This window comes from Heliangelus exortis, chromosome Z, assembly GCF_036169615.1.
Source record: "Heliangelus exortis chromosome Z, bHelExo1.hap1, whole genome shotgun sequence".
In the NCBI taxonomy this organism is placed as follows: Eukaryota; Metazoa; Chordata; class Aves; order Apodiformes; family Trochilidae; genus Heliangelus; species Heliangelus exortis.
Window position 1 is genome coordinate 11234511 of NC_092454.1, and position 14160 is coordinate 11248670.

Here is a 14160-nt window from a genome sequence, read left to right on the forward strand (position 1 = left end):
AGATTCATGGGAACTCCCCAAGAGGTTCAGCAAGGCCAAGTACAAGATCCTGCAGCTGGGTCAGAACAATCCCCCATATCACCACAGGCTAGGAGATGAAGGGACCAATAGCAGCCTTGCCAAGAAGGACTTGGGAGTACTGATGGATGAAAAGTTGGACATGAGGCAGCACTTGAGCCAGCAATGTGTGCTTGTACCCAGATGGCCAATTGTATCCTGGGCTGCATCAAAAGAAACGTGGCCAGCAGGCCAAGGGAGGAGATTCTACCACTCTACTCTGCTCTTGAGAGACCCTGTCTGCAGTGCAGCATCCAGTTCTGAGGTCCTCAGCACCAGAAAGACCCTGTTAGAGCATGTCTGGAGGCCACCAAAATGATCTGAGGGATGAAGGAACTCTCCTATGAGGACAGGCTGAGAGATCTGGGGTTGTTCAGCTGGAAAAAGACAGAAGGCTCCAGGGAGACCTTATTGTGGCCTTTCAGTACTTAAAATGGGGCTTTAAGAAAGATGGGGACAGACTTTAGTAGGGCCTTTTGTGATAGGACAAGGGGGAATGGTTTTAAACAAAAAGAGGGGAGATTTAGACTATATGTGTAGACATTTTTTATTAGTAGGGTAGTTAAACACTGGCACAGGTTGTTCAGAGAGGTGGTAGGTGCCTCATCCCTGGATTTATTCAAGGTCAGGTTGGACAGGGCTCTGAGCAATCTGGCCTAGATGAAGATGTCCCTGCTCATTGCAGGTTGTTGTTGGATGAGAGGAGCTTTGAAGGTTATTTCAAATCCAGACCATTCCATGATACTATGATTTTATATTTCAAGTTATAGAGGAGATCCTATACATTCTCATAATGTTGAACATACAGTGTCTTTTTTCCAAATGCAGGGTTCTTACCTTCACAGTAAAGCCCTAAAAAGTTCATAGCAGAATGTTTCACAAAAGATACTGTTCCACCTTGGCTCAGTGCCCACCTCCTGTTACTTCCACTCACCTTTTGCCTGAAGCTCCTAAGCTAAAACCTTTTCCAATTTAAACCTGCTTTGTGGGATTTAGGGTCACTAAGTGATTCTTTATCCAATTGGAGATCATTTCTACAAAGCATATCCAGAACCCAGCTTGGAGAAAATATAGTTCAGAATAGTCTGAAAAGTTGGGATAAAATAGCTCCTGTCCCAGCTGAAGAGAATTGGAAGGGTACAAGAGAGATACTGCAGCACCTGAGGACCAGCTCCACACCACATGGAGAATCCCAAGTCACCTTAACCAGTGTCCAGCAGAGCTCCTGTGGATTCCTTAATTCCCCTGTTAGACTTCAGTGATTCACTGCAAGAGACCAATAATGAGCCCTGCGTGGGTTACCAGATTGCTGGCTCAGCTGCAAGGCACAGGCATGCCAGGAAAGTTCCAAGTGTCTCACATATGGGATTTCCCTTTTTTTTTTTTTTTTTTTTAAGGTCCACATCTGCTGCATTGACTATACACAAAAATTCTGACCAAGTGCAGAGGAGGTGTAAGGCACAGGGAAAAAAGAAGGTAGCCAGAGACTGAATAAGATCTAGCAGAGCAGCAAGCAAAGATGAATTCCAGAAATTGAGCACATTCAAATGCTCAGCAAAGATAGCAAGACAGGAAATAATCATAGTCACCATTCAAGGGAGGACTTCTGCAAAAACCCAGCACTGATGGCACAGCTGTGCTAACAGTATGCTTGGCGTTTGCAAAGACACCTACGCACAGAGAGGAGAGTTCTTCAACAAATATTCCACCAGCCTGATAAACAGCCAGATATCAGTGCCAATATTTACTTTACTAATATCTACTTCTTCGGGGTAGACATTGAAAAGACTGACCTTTATGAGGACATTTTCATCTTCAACAGTGCTAAAACCCACTTAGCAAGCTATCTAGTAAATTTTCCCCTCTCTTACATGATTTTTGGCTCTTCAAGAAGCTTTTTGGTGACTTGCAACCTTACCAGGAGTCACCTTCAGTGTCTTTGCTTTCTGCTTTTGCAGAAAGTACAGCTCACCAGATAATCTGTCCCGGCTCATTTAGAACTGAGTGTATAACAACCTAAGACCAGGAAAATTAAGTCAACTAAACTTCCTCACAGTTACTTCTTGATGAAAGACCCCACAGTCAATATAAACCATCTGACACTCCAGCTATAACAAGGAGGAGCTCTGCTGTCCAACCTGATCCCCAATCAAATGTTACTGCAGTTAGTAGGAAAACTGCTTTACCCACCCTGGCTTTGGTGGGCAACTCATCAGACTCATGTGAGTCATCTTTCCAAAGCATTTTGCTATAATTAATTAATGCAGCCTGCTTGTCACGTAGGAAAAGATAGGTGTTCATGCCTCTGCCCATGAGAGAGGACTGTGATATATGAAGCCATGTAGTTCACCTTTTGCTATGAAAATTGTATGCTTAAGCTTTCAAGTGAAGCAAGCAAGAGACAACAGTATTAGGGACAGTCTAAGAATTAGTGGTAGGGCCATTAGGTAATATTTAAACAGCAGATAATATTTATACACTAGGGGGGAGGGTCTACATCTAAGCAGGCAGGTCTCCTTAGTTTATTTCCTGTCTGGGGCTGTATCACACAAGCACCTCAAAGTGATATTACCTGAGGTCTTTAACTTAACTTTTAAATCTTCACTGACTTCTTCCTTTAACATAGTGGAGGTGTTGGCAGCATAGCGGCAGCTGCTGAAGGCTGAAGCTCTGCTGCAGCTGCCACAGTAAAACTGCAAACACAGAACAAAGCCCTTTCCTTGAAAAGTGAAGTTGAGATTAATGTTTAAGGCTTGAGGATTTATGAAGCTTTGCTTACAACAGTGAGAGAGATCCCTGGAAGAAAGGTGTCAAAAGAGAGCAAATGAGAGAGTTAAGAGCTCAGAAATGGGGAAAGGAAAAAAAAAAAAAAAGAAAAAAAGAAAAAAAAAAAAAAAAAGAAAAAAGAAAAAAAAAAAATCCTGCCAAGGCCATCATCACCTCTGCTCTGTGCAGCCACACCCTGCTATGCTTTCCTGAAATGACCTTTGGCTTGTGCTCCTGCCAGAAGCAGCGAATTTCCTGCTCGGGTCCTGGAACCCGCAGGGATCAGCAGAAACTGCCGACCCTGTGGTCTGCAGAAACAGGAAAAGGGAGAGGGAGAAACAAGCAGCTGCTCAGTTAACATAGGAGCTGTCAACAGCAGACAGCCTTGGGAAGATGAGAAGACAAACTACAATAACCAAGAGATCTGTTTAAGATCTTACAGGGAGGCACAGAAACAGCTTAAAGCTGATTCAGCACAAATAACTGAGTTCAGAGAAAAAACAGCTAGTTTCCTTTTTTTGCCTACTCTTGATTTCATTTTTGCAACATTCGATTTCTTTTTAGCAAAAGTCGTTTTCCTTTCAGCCAATCTGCCTGCCGAGGCTGAAAGTCCATCACGTGTCAGCTTTCAACGTGTTCCTGGTTAGATTGTTTCACCCAGACACCAGCAGAGTTTGGGGCACGTTATCTCAAGATGATTCTCCCTTCTCAGCTGTGTAATTGTGCCAACTTTAAATTATGTTAAACAGGAATGAACTGCAATAGTGCCCTGAGAGGCTTGTGCTCTTTGGGCTGCTGCTGTGCTCCCCAGCCATGGCTGTGCCCACCTGGTGACCTCTAGTCCTGTTTGGTGGAACCATGACAAGAAATATCTTTTGTTGTTGCTCTTGTCATGCAGCTTCCCAGAGGCCTGTGCTTCCCACAACTATAATGCTTTATTTAAGGGAACTGAAACAAAAAAACGTCAGAGCGTGTTGGCAGCTTGAAACCACAATGGACTTTTTTTTTTTGCTCCGTCCCTGTTGTGCAATCCTATAATTGGCAGCGGCCCCGCCATGGGCTGCTCCCACCTTAACGGACTGTGATCCGTCACACACCAATAAAACCCTGCAGGAAGGTGGGCCAGATCTGGAGCTGGTGCAGGTCTACTTTCATCTAAAGAGAAAGGTGTAAGGCAGAAAAACAGCACATCCACCATGACGGTATGGTATGGCATGTCATGCAGCCTGACATATTCCTCAGCTGTTTAGCTGCCTTCCTGCCACCAAAAAGCCAACAAACTTGTTTTGAAGAAATGGTTTCTTATGTAAGAGGAATGGTACTGTCAAAGAGCAGCTCTCCCTGGACAGGTCTGGGTTGCAAACTGAGGTGTTCACACAGCTGAAAAGAAATCCTTAACATACAGAGTCAAGCAAATAAGCCTATATGCCATACAGGTTATATACCAAGGAGTGAGAGATGAAGGCATTCTCAAAAACATCAGAAAACCCACTGTGGCCAAGCTAAGCTGCTCAGACCACAGGTCACAACTCAGCGAAGTGGGAGTGCACTGTGGGATGCCATCACAGAGAGCACACAGCCACCCATTTGAGAATGGCCATGCAAGAGTCTCATCCAGCTTTAGCCTTCGTTTGGACATCTCACCCTGAGAAACACCCTGGGTGTGAGCCAGCACTGCTGCCTCTCCCACATGCCAGCCCCCCATCATCTCTGTGTGCTCTGCCTGCCACCAGGCACCAGTAAGGCTGACGTTCCCTCTGCAGGGAGAGAAATCACAGCCCTCTTTCAGCCATTACTTCCAGCAAATACGCAGGGGAAAGGGTTTCTGATAGATTTTGGAGTAATCAGCATTTCTAGTCACTTGACTTAGAGGCTCCTGTCCCACAGAAAAGAACTTCTTGACATCTTCTTGACTCCCCTCATGGGTCTGTATTATATCACAACATCTCTTCCTTCTTGAAGATGTGTTCTGATTGTCGGAGGCTGGCATTTACTGAGTTTTAGCCACAAATCAGTTCTTTGTTATATCTGGGCCATCTCTGCTTTCTTTACCTGAAGCTGTTTTCATTTCCCCCTAAAAACATAAACTTGTCCTTCCGTGCCACTGAACCAATATCAACTCTACAAGAGAGGAGACAGAGGAGTGACTCACATATCACTGGCAGATCTCCCAAGACTGTGTGACAATCACAAAGTCACAAGGGTAACTTGATGTTGTTTATTGTAAAAAGCAACATCTAACATTACAGCAAATGCAGGTAAGCACACCCCAGTGTGTGTCAGCCACTGACACGTGGTTCAAGTACTGCTTGAAGTACTGCTTGAAGATCCAGCAGCAGCAGGGAAGCTGTAAGTTGCAAACAGCACATTATATGGGCCTTCTAATTTCCCTATGACTTGCTTGAGGCCAAGGTCACCATCACCTTAAATATACCACACACAGCACAGTATCAGGAGCATCTGCTGGCTAGAAACACACAAACCCATCCCTCCATGTGTTCTTGCCCACCACAAGCACACACCTTTCCTTGCTTCTGCTTGTCCAAGCACACCCCATTCCTTCACCTCCTCTTCCTCAGCACAAACACAACACTGTCCATCTCTTATATACCACCACAAATACAGACTGCCCTCCCTTCTCTCCTTATCTAGTGGAAGCATATCCCACCCCTCCTTCTCTCCCTTGCCAGAAGGTGCAAACCCCATCCCTCCAATTCTCCTGAATCACCAGGAGCCCATCTTATTCCTCTGTTTCCTCTTACTTAAGCACAAAGAATGGTTTTGGCTATGAAAGACCTGTAAGATCACCAAGACCAACCAATCACTGGCCCATTGCCAAGTCCCAACACTAAACCACATCCCTAAACAACACATCTCTGTATCTTCTAAATCCCTCTGGGGATGGTGAGTCCAACACTTTCCGGGGCAACTTGCTCCAGTGTCTGACAAGCTTTTTGGAGAAAAAACAATTCCTAATAGCCAACCTGAACCTCTGCTGGCCATTTCCTCTTGTCCTCTTGCTTGTTACTTGGGAGAAGAGACTGATCCCCACCTGGCTACAACCTGCTTTCAGGTAGTTGTAAAGACCGATAAGGTTTCCCCTCAGCCTCCTTTTCTCCACACTAAACAACCCCAGTTCCATCAGTCGCTTCTCTTAAGACTTGCTCTCCAGACCCTTCACCATCATTGTTTCCCTTCTCTGGACATCCTTCAGTCCCTCAATGTTCTTCTTGTAATGAGGGGCCCAGAACTGAACACAGGATAAAATGTGCTGCCTCCCAGTCCCAAGTCCAGGGGGGCCATCATTGCTCTACTCCTGCTGGCCACACTATTGGTGATAAAAGGCTGATGGCCTTCTTGGCCACCTGGGCACACACTGGCTGCTGTTGACCAGCACTCGCAGATCCTTTTCCTCTGGGCAGCTTTCCAGCCACTCTTCCCTATGCCTGTAGCATTTCCTGGGATTGTTGTGACTCCAGTGCAGGACCCGGCCCTTGACCTTGCTGAACCTCACACAACTGTCCTCAGTCCATCGATCCAGCCTGTCCAGGTCCCTCCGCAGCGCCTTCCCCACCCTCTCCACAAGCCCATCCCCACACCTCCGCCTCCCTGTACCGAAGCCCATCCCATCCCCCACCTGTTCCATCACCCTCCATTCCTGTCCCCGTCCCGCCCCGCTGCGGAGGCGCTGTCCGCACCGCCCTCCCCCGGTTCCGCTTGGCCCAGGGCGCGCTCCGGCACGCCACCGCCTGCCCGCCCTCTCCGGGAGGGAGGCGGGGGGAAGGCGGGATTCCCACTCCGTACCACATGTCAGCGCGGGGAAAGCCCCGCCGGCCCGCCGCTATTAGGGCCCAGATCCGCGCTTCCCGCCCGCAGTCCGTTGCCGCCGCCGAGCCGTGGCACACCTACCCGTGCCGTTCTGTGTTGTCCCACCGAGCCGTGCCCCACTGATCTGTGCTCCACCGGGACGTGCCGTGCCAAGCTGTGCCCCACGAAGCAATAAACCGCCCCTCAGGAACCGTGCCGAACCGTCGCGATGATGCCTGGCAGGACCCAGCGCAAGACCGCACAGCCCGCCGCTCCCGCAGGTACAGCAGGGTGTAGGGATCAGGGTGAGGTGGGAATGTGGGGGGACGAGAGATGCTCTATCCTTCCCTCCAGCTCCAGCACTAGGGAAACGGAGTGGGCAGCGACAGGGCTGCGGTCGCCCGTGTGGACCACGAGGGGTGGTATAGATGGTGCTGGTAGTAGTTGGGTTTATACTGAGAAAAAAAGGGGGAAGAAAATTGGAAAACAAAACAAGACAAACAAACAAACAAAAAACAAACAAAAAAAGCCACCGAAACCCGTTATTTCTAAGATTCCATTAAATCAGAAACTAAATCTGGGTGGGCAGGCGGCGGTGCGGGTGGCTGACCGCTGTGCGTGTGCCCTGACAGAGCGGGAGGTGGTTGCGGAGTGCGCCCTGCAGCTGCGCTGGATCGGCGACAAGTGGAACCTGCGGCAGAAGATCCTGAACCTCCTCAGGAAGCTGTTCTTCCCGGAAACGTGATGTCCCCCGGGACACAGCTCGCTGAGAAGCTGGGAAGGACCTTTGTGGATTTGAAACAAGAGACTTCTCTAACACTAGAAGATGAAGAGAGTTCTTTGCACTGTTATTTTGCTGCCTGTAGCCGCTCAGGGATGGCTGTCGCCATATGGTTTCTTTGAAGAATATTGTAGCAATATTGGTGTATGAATGCCCGCTGGAAAAAAAGATAGCAATGGGCAGAGCTCCCCACCATGTGATGGGGAGACTTGGGGCAAGACAAAACATGCCCTTCTGCTTGCTCTGAGATGATTTCCAGGAACCTGTTTTTCCTGAGTGCCTTCTGGTCCTCGCATCCCATGGCTACATTTCATCGAGGAGCTTGGACCACCATTGGGAAGAACACAAAAATGGTGTCAATGTCTTGGAACCTGGGATCATGATTCATAAGGCAAAAGCCAGTTGCTTGGTTTCTGACTGCTTTTGCTTTCTAATGCATGGATTCTGAGGGACAAGGATCTGGTGGTGGGATTATTTCTTTCGTTAAGTAAACCACTATCTTTACTGTAAGGTTATTTGTTACAGGATGTTGCTTTGTAGACTAAAAATTACAGTTCTATGAATTAACATGATGTTGCAGAGTTCTAGTCTGTACATATGTATATATTTGTACATATACATGATATATATTTATAAAATACGAATATGTGTGCCTCGTCTGTGAAATGAGTATTTCACGGAACTATTAATTGAATGATACTTGCTAGGCTCAAAAATAGTATGAAAAATGTTTAAAGCATGACATACCAATACGTTATATTAACTAGAAGAAAGAAGAATGTGTTCAGGTAATAATGGCAATACATCATGCAACACAGAGGGAAGCATGCTTTCTTATAACCTTATATAAGTTTTGTATAGATATATATATATATGAATATATATTACATAAATACAGATATTGAGATATATGTGTTTGGTGGAAGGAATCTTTCAACATTACAAAGAATTTCTTGAGGGTGTAGCTGTGCCTTTATAAGTAACAAAACAACTCTTCAATAGAATTAGATCTTAAAGTTGAATCCGAACTAAATCTCAGGTTTCCTTCAGAATGTTATTTATTCAAAGAAAGCAACTACCTCTCTTTGAAAAAATAATATCAATAGAACTGAATGTTACAGTCAGTATAGATTTCTGAATGTTTCACTATACTCCCAAGTGAAGGTTCTTCCCTATGTACTTCTGTTTTTCCATTTCATTTCATGGCAAAATCACTTTGTTTCTGGAATGATGAAGCTGCTGTAGCATATCCAGGGGATGATGATGCATTATGCCTAGCTCTCTGAAGGGTTATTACCCTTAGCTGACTTCAGAGGAGCTGAATTAAGCATGGTGATTGTTGTCAAGGCAGATAGTAACTCTGATAGTCAATTCATATAAAACATGATCCTAAACAGTATATTTTTCATGGTGCAAGCTAGCAAGAAAATGGCTGAAGCTGATCACACTTCATGGCTACTTCTTAGGTCAATGGTCAAAGTTCAGTCTCTTAACTCACATTGTATGTAAGTGCATTTGCATTGTATAACGCTGCACAGTTGCACCCTCTGAAATCTGGGTCTGTTTAGACTGTATTTTTTCCTGCCTCATACTGAATTTGTATTTATAATTAATTTACAGTTAGTTCTTCTGAATCTGCCTTTGAAAAACTGTCATTACATAGTTCCGGTCACCCTGTCAAAACCAACTGTGTATGGCTGTTACTTGTCACTGGTTTCACTAAGCAGAAGCTGTCTGACTTCACCTGCTTTCTGCATGGAGAATTTAACTCCATCCCAGTGTTAATGGGAGCTTTGCCATTGGCTTGAGCCACATGCACAGTTCCCTACTCCTCTAAGCCAGCTAATAACCTTTTCAGTGAGAATGTGATGTTTCAATAATAGTTGTTATTTGTCTTAGTACTGCAAAGTAACATGTTTCTCTGACACATTCAGAGGTTGCTTTTTCAGGTATTAAAAATAAATAAATGCAAAGTAAATCCTGGTCAGCTGAACAACAGCTCCCAGGATAGCACCATGTGCAGTTTGGCAAAGATCTTCATCTAAGGCAGCCCTGACCTCAACAGAAGGGCCCTAGATGTATCCTAGGCTTGGTGTAGTCTTGGAATCTTTATCTAGGAAGCTAAACCATGACTGTGCATGGCTGTGACTCTCAGGAAAACTCAGCATTAGCATTCACATAGTACCTGAAATGTATTTGAATAAGTGTTCTGCTCAATATATGCTGCTTTGAAATTCAATAGGAGATAAGGTGTGGGCTTCATAGAACCCATCCAATTCTTCAGGCTGTAGCACACATGATTGTCATGAAATAAATGCATTGTCATGGGGATAGCTGAGTTAAGTGTTAATGCAGTGTTTTTCTGTGTATATATGCAAAAACTGTTTGATTTTTGTGAGACTTTTTGTGTTTCCCTTCACCAGCAGCTCAGGAAAGACTTAGATCCAAGTTATCAGTGCCTGTATATGAGCAAGTGTTTGCTGATGACCTCTGTAGGATTCCTTTTGTTACTTCTGCCAAATATCTGCTATATGACTGTATCAACACGAGTCTGTTTTTCTTAAGGCCCATTCTGGACATGGGCCAGATCTCTTACTGCGCACTGCATGCACGTATGTCTTGAATTCTTGCCGAGATAATAAATAACAAAATGTTTGCGAGCAAAATGAGTCACTCTTGTTATAACTCTGGAGTTTTTGGTGGATGATATTATGTAAATTTCTTCCATACGTCCAAGTCAGCAGGTGGATGCACACTAGGGCAACATCAGGGTGCCAGCAGGTATGCATTGGGAGTAATGAAGTAGGAGTAAGGCTTTAACTTTTGTCTTTAAGAGCACAAGACATAACCATATCTTTGAACTTCAAAATAGGAAGCTGGGACACCTATTATAATATTTTGTAATAACTACTGCCTGAAGAACTGTTGGGTGGTATCAAGGGCCCCGTGCCCTCCAGCAGAAATGTTGCAGCTTTGAAGAAGAGAATCCTTGGGGACTGGTGAAGGGCAAACACCAAAGTTAAGGGGTTTGTCTTCAATGCAGGCAGACATGAATATAGAATTTGACCTTCTCATCTTCAAACTTAATAGCCCCAGCTCTCTTAGCCTCACAAGGTTTGCTTTACAGACCTTTCACCAGCTTTGTTGCCCTAAATCCAAGAATTATCCCTCCTTGTCCTCATCTCGATGTATAAACTCTTTATTTTTTTCTCCCCTGTCCAGCTGAGGCAGGCAGTTTTAGAGCAGTTTTGATGGGCAAATACCATCCAGCCAGAGTCAAACCACCACAAGGCTGGAAGAGCTTTTGTTTCAAGGAGCACCAGCAAAGCTGTCCTAAAAAGGCCTTGTGCCAAGTGCTACAATAGGTGATGTATTTTCACAGCTCCACCAGCAAATTACACTCATAAGACTCATCAGCCTTGTGAAAACATCCAGGCACCCTCATTCACTGCTGCTGGGGTCTGGCCCCTGTCCAGGCAGGTCACTGCCAGAGCATTATTCTTGTGGCTGCCTTCTTTCTAAAGGGAAGGGGAAAAAAAAAAATTACCCCATCACTGGGGCATGGCATTGCTGTCTGAAGGTGCCTGACTCACATGCAAGCACCTGATATCAAAAACAACAAAACAAAACAAAACAAAACAAACCCACCTGCTCAAGCAAACTGCCGGAGTTGCCGCCCTGCAGTGCTCCCCATTAACCATGGCACTTGGAGACCAACATGTGCATCCCTGGGTCACGTTCACCCTGTGCTCACTCAGGTGAAAAGCAACCTCATCCCCTTTGCCAGCTCACACTCTCACACCTGAGATTGAATGCACAAGTGGTATTTCCTAAACAAATTGCTAGACAACAGACAGCACCTCCCTCCTTCCCTCTTTCCCCTCAGGGTGTTTTTTTAAGTCGTCAGCTAAGCAATGTCTCATATGCTGCTCATTATTTTTAGCACAATCCGCTGGAAGGGACTGACTTTATGATTTTCCTCCAGCCTGCTTGAGATGGTGTGAGGATGTGATGTGCATCCGTAGAGGCGCAAGGAGGCTGGACGGGAAGGGCTGGGGGATATGAAGTATTGTCTTTCAGTCTGGCAGGGGTTTCCATGAAGTAGGTGACTGTCTGATGGTGGTACTGCCACTGAGCAATAGTCCCAAAAGCTGCTACAGCTGTCAACAAGGGTCTTGACACAAAAGCATCATTATTTTGTCTGGACCATGGTGTAAGAAACAGGCCACACCAAGGCTGTTGCTCTCCCTTCTCATGCATGGTCTCTTTGCAATGCAAATCTCACTGAGCGTGGAAGCATGTGATAGCAGCTGGAGATAGCCCATGAAATGGCAGTGACCTCAAGTAAAAGTTTCAGCATTTCATCTTACAGGGACTTTGGTGTCATTCCTTCCTCCCCATGAAAGGATGTTAGGAGCACCACTTGGTTTGTCTTCAGCTCCACCGTGCCACAGGCACTGCCTGCAGGGCCAAGGCACCTTTCTGCATGGGGCAGGCTGACCTGCAAACCTCAAAAAAAAAAATTACTTTGAGCAGCACTGAGTAAGGCCAGTTAAGAGGCCTTGGAGCTGCTATCAGAATGCTCACACCCCTTGTGTTACCACCATGACGCTGCTGCAGCACCCACCTGGGGAGCTCAGAGCAGAGGATGGATGTGATGAAGGGCAGATTTCTGGAAGCATCTTCCCCTTCATGCTCCCAAAAGAGATGCAACTGAGCTGTGCCAATTGCATGAAGCCACATCCAGGTCCCTCCTGCCCAGGATCAGGAATCAGGGAGGTGATTTTTGACGTCAGAAGCTGGGCTTTCCAGAGTGCCATGGCATGGTCAGCACATCAAGGAAATGGCTTTACTGTGTAGGGAAAAATTTGAATAACTACAGATTGATGTAAGTTGTTTGCTCATTGCAGTGCTATCAGCCTGATTCAGTTGCACAGAAAGGTGAGGCCAGTGCATGTAGGACTACCAGTAGAAAATAAAAAAGTTTCTGGTTTTACCACTGGCTAACTTCAGAAAATACCCTTATTGACAGGAAACATCCTTGTAGTCATATCTTTACATACAGCAGGACTGAAAAACATTTCTGTTTCATGGAAGGATTTATTTGCATCACATGTTCTTTCTTATGATCACCAGATGAGAAGGATATTTTTTAAAAGGAAAGGTTTATAAATTATTGTAGCCATCATTAAGTTGTGAAGATTTTTAGTTAGGTCAAGGGCTTCAAGGAGCACAACTACATGGAAAGAGCAAGACATGGCTGGCTTTCTTTGTAAAGGTAAAGTCCAAAATGGGCTTTTGCTAAGGGTAGTTGTTGATAGGCCATTTCAGCCATACTCCTTGACAAGGATAGATGATTCAATTTCTTCTACCAGAAGCAGTAGAGATCAGCCTTAGATAATGCAGCATCACTTGCTTTCCAGGCATTTACTGATACAGGGGTGCTGGACACTGGGTAGAGGTACTGTGAGAGAGCTTATATGACCCAGTATAGCATAGGAAAGGAAAAAAAAAACCAAAAACTTTCAAATACTAGACTAAAGCTCTGACTCTTCCAGCCCAGGACAAGGAGAGACCAAGGGATTGGCAGCATGAAGGCAGTGGGGTGGACATGCCCTCCACATCTCTTGGGCTAACCCTGCATGGCTTCTGTGCCCTGGGAAGTGCAGTACAGGGCCGAGGGCTGAGAAGGTTTTCCTTCCCCTTGTCATTAGAGCCACAACACTGCTCTGCACTGTGACTGCCCCCGAGTGTGCACCCAGACACTGCTCCTGCTCCACCACTGGCTGTGGGGTGGGACATGGGGAACATCCTTCTGGGGGCTCTCCCTCACACCATCCCTGCATGGGGACAGAGGCAGTGACTATCAGCCTTCAGTCAAATGTGATCAAGTGGCAGTTTTGACACATCCCAGGAAATATAGATGAGTTTTTTTCAGTCATAAGCAGCCACACCAGAGACACATGGACTCTATTTGTGTATTAAATTGTGCTCAGTAATGCTAACAGGGAACAGGAGAGAAGTAAAAACAACAACAGCAAAAAAAAGAAAAATAAACCAGAACTTTTCAGGTAGAATGATAACCTGATTGCAATCAACAAAGTAAGTGCCTATACTTACCTCATTTAGATCTGAGCCCTGTACGTTAATGACGAAAAAATAAAACAAGCCATGCCTGAAACTACAAACTTCTCCTGACTTTCTGATTAAAAGTTCCCCATTTCCCAATGCCTCAAGGCCTTCAGAAAAAGACTGGTCCATGGAACACAACTTTAGTCAGGTAAAAAATGTCATTTCTATCACTTTATATATCTTAGTGGGCAAATGAAGACAGATGTACTAATCCATTTATGGATTAAGTCCATTGCGTCTTTTCTCTTCTATATTTCTCTTTACTTAGTCACTGTCTGGGGCACTTAAGATTTTATTTAAAGTTGTTCAGACTGATCTTGTAAGAGCCAGACTGCTCTGAGGCTTGAGCTCTGTTTAGCCTAGTGTTGGCATTAGGAAGGAGAACAGATACACAGGATGGATGTAAGGGAGTCACTGAAGGAGAGGAGCTGGGCTGCCTCAGCACTGATGACAGCAGGGGAGAGGAAAATTGGGGACATCTTAATGGCTAAAAGTGTCTTTTGCTCTTCTTCATGCAGTCCTGGGGAGAAGCCAAGCCCCAGGCATGGACAGACGTGCTTAAGCAAGCTCAAGAGGGCTTCATGCACCATCCCACAGCTCCCATCCATCTCCTTTCC

At 45.5% G+C, this 14160-nt stretch overlaps 1 protein-coding gene across 1 annotated transcript; it reads left to right on the top strand.

Moving 5' to 3' along the window:
• Positions 1–6597: 6597 nt before the first annotated feature.
• PMAIP1 (phorbol-12-myristate-13-acetate-induced protein 1) lies at positions 6598–10077 on the top strand. The gene is made up of 2 exons (XM_071730856.1): positions 6598–6911; positions 7263–10077. Exons 1-2 carry the CDS (start codon positions 6860–6862, stop codon positions 7373–7375), a joined length of 165 nt encoding a protein of 54 aa, XP_071586957.1. The 5' UTR covers positions 6598–6859; the 3' UTR covers positions 7376–10077.
• The last annotated feature ends 4083 nt before the right edge of the window (positions 10078–14160 follow it).

What these genes read in the sequence shown, in the direction of transcription:
- PMAIP1 (XM_071730856.1), top strand. Translation starts at nt 6,860, where the DNA reads ATGATGCCTGGCAGGACCCAGCGCAAGACCGCACAGCCCGCCGCTCCC. An exon ending in ACAGCCCGCCGCTCCCGCAG is followed by an intron (nt 6,912 to 7,262) that starts GTACAGCAGGGT and finishes GTGCCCTGACAG; the next exon opens with AGCGGGAGGTGGTTGCGGAG.